The sequence below is a fragment of the Octopus bimaculoides genome, chromosome 2 (assembly GCF_001194135.2).
Source record: "Octopus bimaculoides isolate UCB-OBI-ISO-001 chromosome 2, ASM119413v2, whole genome shotgun sequence".
NCBI classification, from domain to species: domain Eukaryota; kingdom Metazoa; phylum Mollusca; class Cephalopoda; order Octopoda; family Octopodidae; genus Octopus; species Octopus bimaculoides.
In genome coordinates, this window is record NC_068982.1 from 119,031,520 (window position 1) to 119,050,452 (window position 18,933).

At 33.7% G+C, this 18,933-nt stretch overlaps 1 protein-coding gene across 1 annotated transcript in view; it reads left to right on the plus strand.

Annotated features, from left to right (window-relative positions):
* The window catches only part of LOC106876909 (carbonic anhydrase-related protein 10-like), a 1,215,161-nt gene that overhangs the window by 611,006 nt on the left and 585,222 nt on the right, over positions 1-18,933 (plus strand). Inside the window, exon 3 of the mRNA XM_052965551.1 lies at positions 17,381-17,517. Coding sequence (XP_052821511.1) covers positions 17,381-17,517 — 137 coding nt within the window. The remainder of the gene's footprint in view (positions 1-17,380; positions 17,518-18,933) is intronic.

Genomic DNA, 18,933 nt, shown 5'->3' on the forward strand with positions numbered 1-18,933 from the left:
ATACACCTATTCACATAATCATGTAAATGGGTTCCCTCTTTTCTTAAATATTCCCATACATAATCGAATTTAAACATTTTGTAACGTAGCACTGATTTATTGTTTGTCTTTGTCTTTCTCTCTCGTATCCTCTACCATCTTCACGCCCATTATTTTCAATTCAATAGCTTTCGAAGATCAATTCCGCCCCACTCACCGGTTTCATCGATTTTAATGCTTTCTGATCAAACATTCTGTTCTTTTTCAACTATCTCATTTTTCTTTCTTAATATCACCATTTCAAAATGGCTTATACGTCCATTTATACTATTTTTGTTGTCTTATTGTTTGTTTTTACCTTCTTATTGGTGTTATTGTCGTGATGGTGCGATGGTTTCTTGTTTGTGTTTGTGGTATTCTTGATGTTAATGCTATTGCTTATAGATTTGGTAATTTTCATTATTTTCTGCATTTTGTACACCCTATGTTTAAGTGATTGATTTGTTTATTATTCATTATATACAGAGAGAGAGAGAGAGAGAGAGAGAGAGAGAGAGAGAGAGAGAGAAATACATAGATGCATATACGTATTTCTATATACAGAGAGAGGAAGCTAGATATGCATATATATATATAGAGAGAGAGGAATGGATAAACACACGTGTTCATACGTACATGCATGCATACATGCATACATATATATACGTACATATATATATGTGTGTGTATATACACATACACACGCACGTACACACACACACACACACACACACACACACACATATATATATATATATATATATATATATATATATATATATATATATATATATATATATTCAGCGTAGCATTGTTTCTCAAGTGATAAAATAATTCTACTATGCATCGATTCCCGGATTAAAATGGTAATTTGTGTTTAAGCAATTTTAGAAGAAGTACAATATTTACAATATAGCTGAAGTTCGTGTAGCATTAGTTGTAAATATGCATTCATAAATGTGATGCCTCGTGGCAGAATATTGCCTGTGTCTATCCATCCGTAAGCGAATATGGTGTAAATTGATTTATATTAGTGTCATTATTTACATTTTAAATATTTTTTCTTTCTTTGTTTCTCCTGTTATTGTTTTAGTTACAGTGTATAGCATGGATAGTTTCCGCATGTAAATGGAGTTAAGCAGATGTGAAATTGCTATGAAATGATTTTAATCTCCGTTTAAATTATTATAAAACGATCACATAGCTGAATACAATACGAACACTGATTCTCAAAACAACGTGACTTCAATGAGTACTTTACGAATTAATGGAGTAACATCTCGGAAGTATGTGCGGCCTGCTATAAATAGAAGTTTAATAGCTATCAGATCAAAAACTTTCATATTTGATAAGCTAGTGCACGTTAGATAGGGCAACCCTCGATACCCTTCAGCTAAATATAAATAATACCATATCTTCAGTATTGCATTTGATCATAGGTCTTTTCCATTTGAGACGAAATTTTCGCACTCTGATCTATGTATTTACCGCACTTTGACAAATTATGCAAGAAATTTCTCAGCTAAGATTCCGTTGCAATAAGTTTCCCATTTTACTCGGTTGACAATATGATTGTCATAAAACTTCTCGATGTATGTGACCGTTTTCATTCAGCTCATTCATTGAATTGTTAACTTTGCCAGTACTAAAACGCAATGATAACCTCCAATCTGTCCATTGTTGTCTCCTTACATAATAGAAAACCATGTTCATGAAATGGGTTCTTTCAATTTTATACACAATACAGACTGGGATAAATAACCTGACACCTATTGTTAGACTGAAATCTGACGCAATTTGTGTAATTTTCGTACACGTCTACCTTGTATCAGTTCTGATGAAGATTTTTCATGTTGTTCAATCAACTGAATTAAATAGAAATTTATTTCAAGCATGTAAGTGGCTAAACTTTCCACGGGTACATTTATTGTTAGCATAACTCCCAACTAAAACTAATGTGATGCAGCATATGACAAGGTCGCAATTTTGAATTTCAGATAAACTTCGTGTGGTGGACTATGTGTGAATTTCATATAATTTCCCTTATAATTTGAACCAAATTTGTAGATAGTGTTAACTGCCCAATATGCCACTCTTTAGGAACAAAGACGACATCTCGTTGTTTTAATGTAAACTTATAAAAAAAATCTGTCATACTGCGTCGCCGATGTCATCTACAGAAACGGTAAATACATGAATGACGTTACGGGTAACTTGATGGGATGTTCTTCTAACTCAGTTGGAACGAGGAATAATAAAAGAAATCTCATGAGTCATTTATTCTTTCCTGGTGCATAAATGTTGATGAATTTGGCTCCACGAGAAATCAACAATAGTATAACGTCACATTTGAGAGGACAACGACTTAAATTCAAGAAAATGAAGTACAGAATTGATTCATTTAGATTAAATATGAAATGATTTTCTAACTTCCAAATCCATAATATATATATATATATATATATATATATATTTCTATATTTCAAAATTTGGTTGATCAAACAATATAAAAGAAAACCAAAGTCGACTCTAGAGAGGAAAGTATTTCATCAGAGCCTACCTTTGTAATGTGTTTTACCAGGGCCGTGGATTTGGATGGTGATATCTAACCTTAGTCTATTTGAATCCTGATTTAGACCGTCACCTAATGGATCTATGACAAGAAGGCATTTCGCAATTGATAAATGTAAAATCTAACAGAATCTGAAGTAAGTTATCAGGCATACGTCAGTAACAATGCTAAATGTAAGTTACATTATTTGGATGGGTTTCTATACGATATTTTGAGATTCGTTTGCAAAGGATGCACATAGAGATGAGTTCTGAAAGTAATTAGGATTGTTGTTGGATATATTGTGGAGTGATGAGTAGTTGATAGAGTCAAAGTCTGGAAGATAGCCTGGGACATAGCCAAAACATAGCCAAACAATATGTATGGCTGTGGTAATGAAGACCTCAACTATAAACATGTTATGTGATATAGTTTACTTATATTTACTTGTCACGCTTAATCCAATATTCCTCAAAGTAATGTGATTCTTTTCCAGTTCACCAAGAATGCCCAGACCTTTGCGTTTCAGTGTACTTAAAATGAATGAAACACACCCTCTTCAACAAACAAAACAAGAGAAAGCAGCAGCGTGGTAATAATAAATCACATTATCACAGAAAAAAGTCCAGTATGGGGTTGCACCTTCCCATCATGTGTCTGTATCCACCATTTCTCGGTATTTGCTCTTGTCGTGCTAGGCAACACTACGAGCAGTATCCCTGTCAGTCCTCATCTCTACGAGGTACTTTCTCGTACGCTGTGTGTATGTGGCATGCGGCCGACCAACGTAAGCCGTCGCCTAAGTCGGATTCACAAAGAAAAGAACACGATATGCTTGATCAAACTTGAACGATCGAGCAACATGATCAGACAATTTAAGCTGATGATTCAGAATCATACATAAGAACGAATATCCTACTTTCTGAGTTAAGTCATTGGTTCGATTCAAAATTGAACTAATGCTAAACCTATTAGCCTACGAATTGTCCTAGTATGAACGGAGTTTAAGCTGTTCCTAAGGGCCTTGACAGTATACAAGTCTCGCAACTATAGAGCAAGACAAGAAGGACTAGGCGCAAAAAGATCCGAAATTTTGTCCTCTTGCTCAGATATCAGCAGCGTCAAAACTGCACCAGCAATCTCAAATCACTTCAACCCTTCGGTTTCATGGTAAATGCTGCTATGGATCACACTGCGAAGTGAAGAGGTCAGCAACTTCGACATTATCATCCGCAAGAAAGACAGATATATGTGATGGATACATAACTGCCACTACTTCCAATACATTCTTAATCAATTTCAGGAAAATCAACTCTTACACAATTAGAAATCTCCATTACCATCAACTCCCACAAGAGTCAGATCCCTGGCTATTAAATCTCACCAAAAGCAAATGCCATCACAGTTAACAGAAGACTATGAACTATCACCACAACACCATCAAGTTCCACTGTTACTAACTAGTACCAACACAATCTATAATGTCAGTAACAGTAATACGGAAACGAAAACCACCTATTATGCTAAGTGGTCTTATCTAAGGATAGGATCGATTGAATACTATGTAGATTTCTTCCTAATAATAACTTTTAATTCTCCATCGTCATAAAAAAAAGTTTATTTGGCGGATCAATTTTCTGTTTCAGGTTTCCTTTATCTTTTCTGTTATTTGTTTTATATTAGGCTAAAAAACATTGCCTTTATGATCTTCTCTCTGATTTAATATCTGAATAATTGTTTGTAATTGGTTCCTTCCATCTGTTGCTTTGAAGTGTTTGTCTTCTTTCTTAATCAATTTTATACACCACTAAATGTTACAAATTTGTATTTAAAACAAAACATCATTTCAATCTTTTTATTTATTTATTGTTTTTTTGTTTCCTAAGGTAAAATCATAATCATATAAACTCTTCCCCTATCACTGTGTTGACCAGTATCTTTAATACTAAGAAAACCACAATCACAGCACCATAGTCATAGCAGCGCCAGCCACAGAGGACAAAATTTACATGGTCTTTTGGCATGCTGGAAATAACAGCCAATCCCTGCAAATAGCATTTTACGATTTAGTAAAAGAATGCTGACTATGGGTAATGTAACACTAGATATTCCGCGAAAGAAACAAAATAGCCTTGGTTGATTCATTTGTAATCTGGGTCTCCCTGAGTTAAACATCAAAAACAATGACAGCACATTCATACACGATCAATCAAAATATTTTTCATGTAGTTTTGAGAAATCGAATTTAGTAAAGGAATCTTCTTGAACAACCAAGCTCATTTAATTTATAAATCTGCCTAAAATAAAAAAAAAATGGAACATCGACATCATGTGCTCAGGATATCTCTGTTCCCGACTAAAAACTTTTTCATGTTCTTTACACCAACACGGTTCCCAAAAAATGAACGATCTCGACTTTCACCATTTACATACATAAGACTGATTGCGACTACTTTTGGACAAGAAAAAAAAATTATTGTAGTAATTCTTGGGGATGGGAAATTAAAGTTGTACAGTTGGGCATTTTACGAATTAGCTTTTCTGTTTAAGTGAATATGACAACAGAATCCGATTAACCTCAAGTTTCTACTACACGTATTTTGAAATCAAATCAATATTGGTGGGAAAGAGAAGCGTATCGTGACCAGGTAATGCGAAATAAAAACAATCTTTTAAAAAATCATTTTCTTGGTTTTACTATTTTCAGACTTATGGAAATTACTTGAAATCCATACTTTATTATTCGTATCAGCGAATGAGTCACTCTGTAGTCTTGGAAGCAAGAAGATACACTTTCTTGGGATACACTTTCTAGATACACTTTTCTTTGGAAAAGGGCCGCATTATATATTATAGTTTTACATTCCTCCAGTTTGAATAATAGACACCTCAGTCACAGTTGTTAACGGTCTTATGCGTTTTTCGGCAGTATGACTGACCTGGGACTAGCAAAGAAAAGGATCAGCAGTATAAAGTGAAATATAGCACTTCGCATTATAATGCTCTATTATTTAAGATTATACAACTATCATAACATAGAGAATTTTAACGTATGCATATTTTGTAGATAACTTAATAATCACTGAGTAGACATCAGTGTATATTTTTGGCAAATATCCGAAATACATTCAAGTGAAGAAATTGGAAATGAGCAGAGTCTAGCAAACATGATGCCATAAAGCTTCTGAAATACATTATAAGCATAGACACATACATTTGTGTGCTTGTGCGTGTATATATATATAGAGAGAGAGGTACGTATATATATACATACACATATACATACACACATCTATATACATCTATCTATCCATCTCTTCTATTCTATCTATCTATCTATCATATATATATATATATAATCATGACATTTGATACCTTTATAGATGGATTAGAATTTCGTTTTGAGCAAAGGTTAAATATTTGGCCTGTTAGAAGAACCAGGTAGTTACTGTTACTGCTCAGGTCATCTCTAATCGTGATGTATTATAAATGTCATTTCAATCGTAAGCAACCCATTCTATTATATTGTTTTTGTATTCAGATGTAGTTTATATCAAGAGGTTCATTTTTATGTGCCCTTTCTTTTCATTTTAATGGTGCAATGATTCATTGGATACTATTTATAGTAGGTTGTTCGAATGTTTAAGACACCCTTGTTCTTATCAGTACTAAGCATTTTCGACGCATATTTAAAACGATTTTATTTATGTATTCCGTTAATAATCTTATGAGTAGTTGAATATTCAAAATACTTATTTGCCTGACGTATTGCATTGGTAACTAGTTTAATACAAAGAATGAAATATGCGAGTTTGTCAAAGATTTTCACGCAGAAACATCTCTAAATTCAGATATAGTGAGAGATTTTATTCAATGAATAATAAAATAATATTATTCCTACTCTCTGTGATAACATATTACAAACCAGTAATATATTTTTGACAGAATAATGGAAGACCAATCATCAAATCAGGCCCTATACTCTCTTATTATTTATCAGGAAATGGTACTGCGGCGTTATAACATTTACTGAATAACTCATGCTAGAGATAACAGATAAAACTATCTTAAGCTATTTTATTTGTTTAACCAAACATTTATACGTTAAAATGCCAAAGAGATTAACTTGGATTTTAGTTCTCTCCGTTTCTTTATATTAATTAAGTACGTATAATGTATTGCTTCTATTAATTTACTGTCCGCACAGACGCCAGAAAAAAGGTTTTTATTTAAAGGAAACCACTCAATATAGTTGCTGTGACAATGAAAGCATCGGCAGCAATGTTTTATATCACACTGCAGAAAAATCATTAAAAAAACAATTGAACAAACAAATAACTTAATAAAGCAAAATGTAATTTCTTCTACTAATACTTCAATTTTTATTTGGCTGTATGCTGCAAAAGATTTAACATTATGATGAATGCGACTTGACTTTCATCTTAAATCGTACTTTATGAAAATCAATAATTAAACTAAAGGAAGTATTATTTAAATTCGACAGGATATAATTTTCATTAATAAATTAATTGAATCCCCTAAAGAGTAACGCCATGAGATCTTTAACGTCGCTTTCTGTTAACGTTTTCCAACCAATCGTTGTAAGAATCGCCATTACCATGCAAAATCTAGGTTATATTGATAATGATGTTTGTCTTCCTTAGCATTATCATCAGAATCACCACCACCACCACCACCACCACCACCACAACCATCATCATCATCATCATCATCATCATCATCATCATCATCATCATCATCATCATCATCATCATCATCTTTGTTTCCTTTTGTAGTTGTTTTTATTATTATAATTTCATATATGCAGAACAGATTAGACTGTTAGACAAGAAAAAGATTTCCTAATTTCGGACTACAAGTAAGCTTTGATGCCAATAATTCTCCTAAGTATCCTAATGTCCCTAATAACACTGTTTTCTGGAGCTATTATTATTATTGTTGATCCTTTTCTTTTTTCTTTTTTTTTTTTTTTGCTTTTCCTCGGGTTCGATCTCTATCCTGGTAGGATTTGTATAGATAGTGGGTTACTACTAGTAATCATAGGTATCCACAAGTTTTCAGTAGCATTTCAAGTACGTAGTGCGCTCCTGATAATCTTTGCTGTCCCTAAGAGACAAGCATTTTGTAGGAGCTCTACTGAGGATTCTATTCCGTTCTCCTACAGCCATATCTATTTTTACTTACTGTTCCCAAACAACCATTTGTTATAGGCACGACTTTGGCAGTTTTCATATTCCAGGTTCTTCCTATTTCAAATGTTAATGGATAGTTTTTCTTTCGCCTTTTGTTTTTCCTCTGCTTTCTTTCCAATCATGGAATCAAACGGACATGATGGGTCGATTAGTAAGCAACTTCGCTTTTCCTCCTCTATAATTATTATGTCCGGTCTATTATTTTCTGACTTCTCGTCCGTTTGAATAGAAAAGTCCCACAGAATCTTACATTTTTCCAGCTCCAGTACTTTTACGACCCGATGATTGTACCATGTATTTCCAGCTTCAAGTCCCCATTTCTGGCAAAGTTTCTTGTGTAAAACATTTACAACCTGGTCGTACCTCAATTTCTTGTACTCTTCCTGTTGCACCTTGAGGCATTCCGTCACAATGTTCTACATTTTTCTGACACTTTCTCTCCATATATATATTTTTCTCAAGTTGTTTGTTCTTATCGCTTGATCTTAGGTTGCTATGATATGACTTTCTGATTCTTTTTTAATTGCCCCTTTTTAACCAAGATCTGATTTTCATTCCATATACTTCTTCAGTAGCTCTCCAGAATTAACCATGCAGTGGTTTCTCTTCATCTCTCTGAGTGCTCCTTGTGAATTTTATACTTGTCTTTTTCCCCTATTACGCGCTTCATCACATCTTTTCCTCAGTCATAACGTATCTATTTTATGTTGTTGAAAGAACACCGGAGAAAACTTCTACGTATCAGTTTCAGTTCTTCTTTTTCGCAAATAAAAAGTAAACAAAGAAAATAACAGGGAAAAAGGGAAAGAAAATTCACAGCGACAATACTCTTCTCAATGCGTGTGACGTACCAGTTAAGACAATCTTTTGCACTTTCTGTACGGATGGTAAGTCAGTGATTATTCTTAAATAATTTACAGTTCCTTTTTTGATCATTCCAAGTACTCCTACAATCACTGCTGTTGTAACAGTCTCTTGATTTTGATGAGCAATTCTTTATATTTTTTTAGCTTACCAAACTCTTTTCCCGAGATATGATCACAGGGTATGCTCATGTCAATCAATATACAGACTTTATTGTTTTGGTCTTTCACAACGATATATGGTTTTTGCTTTGATGTTCCGGCTTGTACAAACTGGAAAGTCTCAATGGACAGTTACATTTTCTCCCACTGTTACAGCCCCAGCGTAACTCGATGTAACCGACAATGCCCCTTCCCGGAACTAATAACCTTGAAACCATGATTATTATTGTTCTTGTTTATTATTATTATTATCGTTATCCTTATCCTTATTGTTATTGTTGTTGCTGTTCTTATTGCTAAATGATCATATCCCATTATCTCGGATATCTTAAAACATAGTAAAATTTAAATTCTTAAATTAAAAGTGAAATATTGAAATGATTTAATTTTATTTAAAAACTAAATATATTCAAACGCTTGTGTAATATATTGACTGTTTTAGCTTTGTAGTGTTTGCCGTTACACTTCTTTACACGCATGTTATATCTGCTAATACCTTGTCTATCTAATGCCAGTCATTTCCTATTCGTACTTATGCGTTTTAAAGTTGGAAGCGTGTTTTACACGCATGGGTTTCCCGTGCTGTTCCTGAGCCAGTGTCCACAGTAAACCACAACATATAAGCATTTTGAAGACAGTTTATATATCATTTATAAATTAAAGTATTCTCGTACATTACTGATGAGTAGCATATATCTAGGAAGAAGTAAGTGAGAAATACATTTAATTCATACTCACCTTCCACTCACACAGTTTGCATTTTAGAAGAATACGGACACTTGTATTTTGCTTATATTTACTAAATTTTATATTTGATTTTTTTCTGCTGTTTTGACGATGCTGAATATTCCTCATTTAGATGGATTTCATTTTCTAGTGTTTAATAATAAATTATGGCTTAGATAATCATTTAATGTCAAATTCAAATGACAAGATAAATTATTCCTTGAGAAATTTCCAGTTGCAAAATATAGTTATTATGGATATGAATTTGAAATATTTTTTGTCGATGATATTGTTTGCTTAATCTGTTAACTTTGAATAAATATTCGTTAAATATTCGTGGATTCACTGGAATCATTTCAGCGATACTCGGTTCAGCGACGTTTACGTAGTATCAAACTACCGTGTCCGGGGTGCTAAATTCTGATACATATTACATGATACCTATGCTCACATTACACTCCAAATGATCAGTCAACAATAATATTTCCAAGGCGGCGATCAGGCAGAAACGTTAGCACGCCGAGCGAAATGCTTAGCGGTATTTCGTCTGCCGCTACGTTCTGAGTTTAAATTCCGCCGAGGTCGACTTTGCCTTTCATCCTTTCGCGGTGGATTAAATTAGTACCAGTTACGCACTGGGGTCGATAAAATCGACTTAATCTGTTTGTCTGTCCTTGTTTGTCCCCTCTGTTTGTAGCCCCTTGTGGGCAGTAAAGAAATAAGAAACGTTAGCTCGCCGGGCGAAATGCTTAGCTATATTTCGTCTGTCTTTACGTTCTGAGTTCAAATTCCGCCTAGGTCGACTTTGCCTTTCATCTTTTCGGGTTCGATAAATTAAGTACCAGTTGCGTACTGAGGTCGATCTAATTGACTGGCCCCCTCCCCCAAAATTTTGGACCTTGTGCCTAGAGTAGAAAAGAATAATAATATTTCTGTGTAGGTTCTGAACACGTAGCGATTACTGAAAATTTTTTTAATAGACCGATCAGTGTATCTGCTTTCATACAGACGATGAGTAAGGCACAGAACTGTCGAGTTTTCACTACTTAACAATTAATGAGAACGAAATTTCCTATCAACTCTCTCTGAAATGTTGCTGTTGCAAATAATCTTCACTTTATTCTACAAGGTTCTAAACTAACAATAGAATAGTTGATTGTCGTTTATCTTATCAGAGAGAATTTATACATGTGATACAATAAGGGAATTGCGATAATCAAATAATTAATTGAACTTTGGTCATCTACATATAGTGGGAACCTTGGGAACGAAAGACGGTCCAACAAGTCAAAAAGAATACCTTTCTCTTTTAGGGCACTGTTGTAAGGTTTCGTAATACCGGGTAATAAAGCAGCTACAAATTAATAGTTGTACACTTACTGAAATTTATCATTTAGTTAATTTATATAATCTGCAGTACTGGAGACGTAACGATGAAACTCTGTATTGATAAAAGCGAGAGCGGGAGTCTAGCTTTGATGGTTTGCATGGAAATACGACGAAGTTGAGATGGATATTCTAAACATTTTCATCCCTAGACATAGGTGGATTTGTACGGCTTTCACTGACTTTACACTCCAGTTCTATATTTAAGAGATGAGGAATTATGAACATTACTTACATTATTTACATTTGCCATATATTTGTCCTCTTCTTGTTTCTTTTTAACACAACATTTCGGCTGATGTACCCTCCAGCCTTCATTAGGTGTCTTGGGGAAATTTCGAACCTTGGTTCTCATTCCTAAGGTATTTTTAGATGTTGTTGTTATTATTATTATTATTATTATTATTATTATTATTCAGATCACTGGCTGCAATCGAACTCAGAGTCTTGGGGTTAGTAGCCTGCGCTCTTAACCATTACGCAATATGCCTATGCGCAGGTTCGAAATTTCCACAAGACACCTAAAGAATGCTGGAGAGCATATCAGCTGAAACGTAAATGTAAATGTAAATAATCGACACTCCAGCCACAATATGTATTGAAATTTATTTCATTCTCTTGTATGGAGTTTCTCATTTCATATATAAACACCGTAGATTTTGAAATTCAAAATATTTATTAGAAAACTGACTTACCATACCGAATATCAAACTAAAAGCCAATTACGATTTTAAATACGAAACTGAAAATATAAACCTCTAGCGAAGAGAAAATGAAATTATTTCTACAGAAAAGTAGAATATTATACATGGATAATATAATAAAGATTCATATACAGAACAGTTTGCATATTTAACTTTATAGCAAACAGTATATTAAATGCAAGCAGCTGTATTTTTCTTCGGAGGTTACGACTATACACTATAAAAATGTGTTCACATTTATTTGGGTAAATAATAACTAGAAGAGTTACATTAGAGGTTTGTACTTTTATAGGAAGACAACAACTTCTTCGGAAGCACATAGGTGACACCGCTAAAAAAAAGAGAAGAGTTCCAATTAATCCCTTTCATTATAAGAACCAATTAACGCGCACGGTATATAAAAAGGGTTTTAGATGCTATTTATACAGAATCTATTGCGCAAATCCATAGCGTTTGGTGGAAAACTTGATCATGCAGCAACATGACGAGGAACTAGAATGAAAATACATTGCGGATTTCCAGAATGTCACATCATAGTTGCAGCTTTCATCAGAAATAAACAGTGAATAAAGATATACAATGCAAGAATCAAACCTTTCTCTACACTTTATCTATATTTGATACAAAGAGTGGTTTTAAACACATGTTTTATTGAGGGAATCTGATATTTCATTATCTGATTAATAATACACATTTTCAAAATATTTCTGAAACTTGGTTTATTATTAGATCTCAATAATTTATATAAGTTCATATCAGTTTGTTTCTTCTCAATGGGTTTCAATGTGTTCGTAGACTAATGTGTATTTGTATTTACTTTCCACTTCGAAACAGTTTCGACTTACATTCATATTAGTTCTTCTATGGATGCAGATATTAACTGATGTATCATCTTACGATAATGAATATTTTTATTTAGATACTCTTTCCAACGTTATTCGTTTCGGCTCTCTTATAAATATATTTCTTTAATATATCTACATGGAAAGGAACTTATTATTGAAAAAAAGATAACAGTAGGTTGCTGTGGCCCATCTTTTATACCAAGATAAGACAATGTGCATGATAATATTTCCGATCAGTTAAGATGAGTCACTGCTTGGTACTGCATGAGAGCATTTATTATTATTATTATTATTATTATTAGTAGTAGTAGTAGTAGTAGTAGTAGTAGTATTGGTGTTGTTGTTAAGGCGGCGAGCTGGCAGAATCATTTGCACCCCGGGCAAAATGCTTAGCGGCATTTTATCCTTTCTTACGTTCTGAGTTCAAATTTCGCTGAGGTCGACGGTCGATTATGGCTTTCGTCCTTACGGGGTCGATAAAATAAGCACCGGTGAAATACTGGAGTCGATGTAATTGACTTAATCCTTCCCCCCAAAATGCAGACGTTGTGGCACAATTTGCAACCGTTATTGTTGTTGTTGTTGTTACTTTGACTTAGGTTCGTTCTTCTTCCTGGTCTATTTTAAGTTTGTAGCAGATTACTATCTGTAACCTTAGGGATCCACAAGCTTTCAATAGATTCTAAGGTGCTTAAGTCCGCCCTGAAAATCTTCCCAGTCTTAAGCATTTGGAAGGCTATTGAGAGATTGTGTATAACCGCTACCCACATAAGTTGTTGCTGTTGTTGCTGTTGTGGTTGTTATTATTGTTATTATTATTTTCATTAGCATTTTCCTTTATCTTTCTATTTTATTTTCTTCCTGACACCTGGGGCAGAGAAACGTATAGTGTACATTGGTAGGCCATTAAAACAAGCACATCAGATTGTTCATTTACAGAGTCATGTGATAGAGAAAAGGGGGAAGACAGAGAAAAAAGGGGAAAATAAAAAAATAGAAAAGTAAACAAATAAAATAAATGGGGGTAAAAGGAAAGAAAGTGCACATTGACAATACTCTTCTCAATACGTGTGATGTACCAGTTAAGACAATCATTGGCACTTCCTGTATGGATGGCAGGCCAGGGATTATTCTTAAATAATCATCAGTTTCTTTTTGATCATTTCAAGTGCCCCTACAATCACTGGTATTGTTACAGTCTTGAGATTCTACATTTTTTCGATTTCGATTAGTAGATCTTTTTTATTTTCTCAGTTTATTAAATTCTTTTGCTGATATATTATGGTCAAAGGATATGTGCGTGTCAATCAAGAAACAGACTTTATTGCTTTTGTCTTACGCAACAATATCTGGTTTAATTGCCTTGATGCTCCCATCTCCACATACTTGAAAGTCCCAAAGAATAATTACATTTTCTCCATCAGTTACAGCCTCAAAGTGGTGCTTGTACTATTTGTCAGCAGTTTTAATTTTATAATTCCGACACGTTATCCAGTATAGATACTGACCAACTCTGTTATGTCTTGATTTGTACTCTAGGTGCTAAAACCTACCATTCAGAGATTAGGTGGTTGACTATTTCTATTCCATCGTTGTACTATCGGCGATTTGGGACTACACCATTTTTCAACACATTAGCTTGATAGTTCCGGGTTAATAATCTTGGGCAGCCAAAATAAAGCCTACACTCTCTACCTTTAGCCATGCGCACCGTAACCACTGATGTGTGTGCTTCTGGTCTACGTCAGCTTGTTTGCTACGGGCCACAAATTTGCCATACAGAGGCTTTTGTTCCCACCTATCAGCCTGCTCAAGCGCATTTTTATTTGTTATTGAGTTCACCTTCTTTGCAATTACAGTTACTGCACTTTCCTCATGCTGTTCCACCTGAGGATTATGCATAAACTCATTTGAAATTTTTTTGCTCTCCTTCATAAAGAAGCTTCTTACGTCTTTTATGGTTTTCAACGAGCTTTAGCATCCAATCGTTAGAAGTTTCAAGATATTTTGCCAGTCAAATTGTTGTGGTTTTGTACGAGATTTCAAACTGGATCAAGATTCGACATCTTTGAGCGTTGGGTAGGTAAAGACGATCTGCGTCTGCTTTTGGGAGGTGCATCTTATTGCAAGTTAGCAGTTTATGGATTTTCCCGTCAATCTTCCTTATTTAGTTCATATTCCAGTTTAACGCATTGAAACTGTAAATAACAAAATCAACTGATAAGGAATGTATAGCTATTACATTGTTACGGGCATTTAACCCGGATTCTTGGACTACTCGAACTCTTCTGTAACACTGCTTCCTGATCTTTTTGATACTTGCATGTTGAATGTTAGAGCCCTCATTTATTCCGAGGTATTTATCAGTTTGTTCGTTTTATGTTCCGAGTTCTTTTATGATTGTGTCAACATCCAACAGCACTGAACATGAGGTATTCAGTTTCACTTAGTAGAAAATGGCCTTGGCACATTTACCAAGACCAAATTCCATCCCAGCGTCATCACTGAATGCTTCCATAGTATGTAGTAGTCCTTCAAGCTAATTATCAGCCAAGTTTATACTTGTTGCAAAGTGTCCAATGGACAAGCCTGGCTATATTGTTGTGACGTCTCTTATATTCCTTCTGGGCTAGTGGCGTACATTGGGTGGTAATATGTCATACGGTTGCACCGTTTTGTCCACAGATTTTGCGTTTATCACTTTCTGATATGCTGTCTATTCTGTATTATTATTATTATTATTATTATTATTATTATTATTATTATTATTATTATTATTATTATTACAATTATTATTATTAATATTATTAATAGTATTATTATTATGATTATTATTATTAATATTATTATTATTATTATTATTATTATTATTATTATTATTATTATTATTATTATTATTATTATTATTATTGTTATTATTATTATTATTATTAATATTATTATTATTATTTTTTACATACTGATTTAGTTTGCAAGAATGTTATCGTGTCTCCTTCAGTCTAGATAGCAGTTTGTGTGTTGGCTCAAGTACACCAATGACTACAAATCTCCAAATCTTTGGCTACGTCCTGATATTGAGGACTAGAAAAAGAAACATCTATTTTAGATGAATGACTTAAAAATTTATGGCAACCGCTTTGAAATAATGGACTTGAAGGCCTTGTACGTTCTGTGGAAGCATTCAATGGTGACATCGGGATGGAGTGTAGTCTTGATAACTTTGTCAAGAGTACTTCCAAGAAAGGGAAATTGATGAAGTCAAATTGAATCTAGTTAGATGTTGAAACATTTATAAAACAATTGAGCAGGAGCAAAATTATAAATACTTATAAATATAAATTGATGCTGTGGAATTCAGCATGCATGCATCAGATAGAAGAGTACGAGCACTTCTGAAATCTTAGCTCAATGCACCCAACAAGGTGATAACAATGAATATTTTCACAGATCCAGTTGTTACTTATACCTTCCAAATTTTTAACTGGTATAAACAGTAAAAGGAAAAAAATTGATAGAATATTTGGCATAAGATTAAAGATGCACCGTCCAAATGCAGGTGTGGGTTGTCTTCACTTTCTCAGAGCTCAGGGAGGTTGACGTTTGCTCCAATTTGATATTTCTTATAAAACCACTACAAATGAACGGCTCAAACGCCCTCACACTTCTAGCGACTGGGTGTTAAAATACGTTAAAAATTATGAGAGGCGTAAGAAGCTTCATTCTATCTTGAAGTAAAGCAAAAACTTGCTATTGATTTCACGAGTGATGCCCTTGCTGGATAGCTGCGAGTAAATATAACACATGTTCTTGCAAAGAAAGCAACATTAATGGCAAAGAAAAATACGCTTGAACAATTGGCTGCTAGGTAAGAACAGAAACCTCTGCTTAGCAAATATGTAGCTTGTAGCACAGCAGATGATGTTGACCAGAGGCACAGCCACTGCTGGCTGCGAAACTTAAGGTTAAAAGCAGTACGTGAAGCTTCATGGAAGTTGCTCAAGATAAAAGTGTATTAGCCAGATACCACAAAGCATATATAATGAAAAGATCCAAAGTGCCGATTCTGCAATGATGAGACAAAAACTGTGGCCCACTTAATGTTTGGATGTGAAATTTTAGTACAAGGTAGAGTATAAACGAAAACATAAAGAAGTAGACCATTAAATGCACTGGTTGATATGTCAGTATTATTAAATCAAAACTATTGAAAAGTAGTGTGTGTCTACCCGAGGCTGTAACTGAGAAAGAAAATGTAACGATGTTTTGAGATTTTTCTGTACAAAGTGAGAGACCCATTAAAGTTAATAAGAAGTATATTGTGGTAAAAGACCAAAAGAAATCAAATCTGCTTATTGATTGGATGAGTATCCCTTGTGATCATAATATTGCAATAAAATAATATTAACAAGCTCAGAAATTATGAAGATTTGCTCTTTGAAGTCGAAAAAGTCTGGCATCTCAAGGTGGTTACTGAATACGACATAGCATTAATTCTCGATTTATCACAAGTAACCTCCCGCAAACCAAAGCAGTCACAAAAAATTTTAGGAAGTTGGAAAGTAGTGATGAGAGAATTTCAAGATATTAATTGTTTCATAGACAAATTAGGATGTTTAGCACAAAGTAAAATACTTTTATGATCCCTGGCTCCCAGCTACTAACACGCTTCAGCCGAACTTCTGCCTCATTAGTACATTTCCTGTTGATATTCTAATCCAGTTTTCGCCATCGGCCAAATAAAAGTATATTCTCGTAAAACATTTACTTTCAGTACCTCATTTGTTTAATATCATTCTTATTTGTTATTTACCACATGCATTTGCCCGACGATGTTATACTTACTAATGATCAGAATATACCACAAAAAAAAAACTGTTTTATTAATATTGTTAAATTTCTTCTGTTCATTTAGGGCCGAGCTATTGGGGTCTTTTAAACCTGGAATGGAGTTTATGTAACAAAGGAAGAAATCAGTCACCAATTAATATTGATCCTGGTACGTTGCTCTATGATCCACAACTAGAAAATTTGAAGATTGACGGCAACATGGTAAGTGCAACATACCTTTCTATAATAACGAAGTGAAAGATTGTAATATAATCCAATTTCCAGCAAATCAATTACAAGGCGCCATGGACTGGAATCTTAGCAAAATTATGTGATTTAATCTCGTCAGAAATAAATATATGGATTTTTATATTGGTATTGAAATGCTTTGTTAATTTCTTGTTCAAAAGACGTTCGGCTTCTAATCGAATGAATACGATGCAATAAATAATCATTTCAACTATATGCAAATGTCAAAAGTAGAAGAAATCGTAGTGAGGCGGGAAACAGAATAACTACGAAACAATTTTATAATCTCCAATTTACTCTTTAGTAATTCTCTTTATTTTCATTATAAACCGACAAATTAACAAAGGAAATAAGTGCAACGCCCACAATGAACAGCGCATTAATGACCTATATAGTCCAAGTGTTCTTTTTTCTTTTAACGATTGTTATTTGCTGTTACGGAACATGATGTTGCACTAATTTCCTTTTCATAAGGTTAAGCGCGTATATGAGCATATATTTAATCGCGGATAAGAAACTTTTATTCCAAGATTTTCTGATAACGATATTAATTGAGGAGTAGTCAGTTAGACGTTAATAAAGTGATCTGCAATTCCATGCATTTCTTCTTCGCTAGGAATTCTTCTGCGTCAAACAAAATTATCCACCACCACGTCACTTTACAGATCAATGCAAAAGTTTCAAGTGGAGTTGTTGACAAGCATATTTCGTCTTGCGTGATGAACGGTACCATATGTGTATCTTCGAGTTGCTTCTAACTGGCATTTATCATAGAAGTGTACAATTCATGTTGTGTCGAAGGTTATCTACTCCATCATTTGTGACACTCTTCCAGAGTATTCTACATTGTACATATTTATGCCACAATTTTTCATATTTCATTCCAGTAATTTTTCAGCGCTATATTTAAGAGATGAGGAATTATGTACATTATTTACATTATTTACATGTGAGGTATATTTGTCCTCATCTTGTTTGTTGTTAACACAACGTTTCGACTGATATACCCTCCAGGCTTCATCAGGTGTCTTGGGAAAATTTCGAACCTGGTTCTCATTCCTAAGGTATTTTTCAATGGTGTTGTTGTTGTTGTTATTATTATTATTATTATTATCATTATTATTATTATTATTATTATTATTATTATTGGAATCGAACTCGGAATCTTGGGGTTAGTAGCCCGGGCTCTTAACCACTACGCCATATGCCCGTGGGCATAGTGGTTAAGATAGCAGCCTACTAACCTCAAGATTCCCAGTTCGATTCCTGGCTGTGACCTGAATAATAATAATAATAATAATAATAATAATAATAATAATAATAATAATAATAATATTAATAATAATAATAATAATAATAATATTAATAATAATAATAATAATAATAATA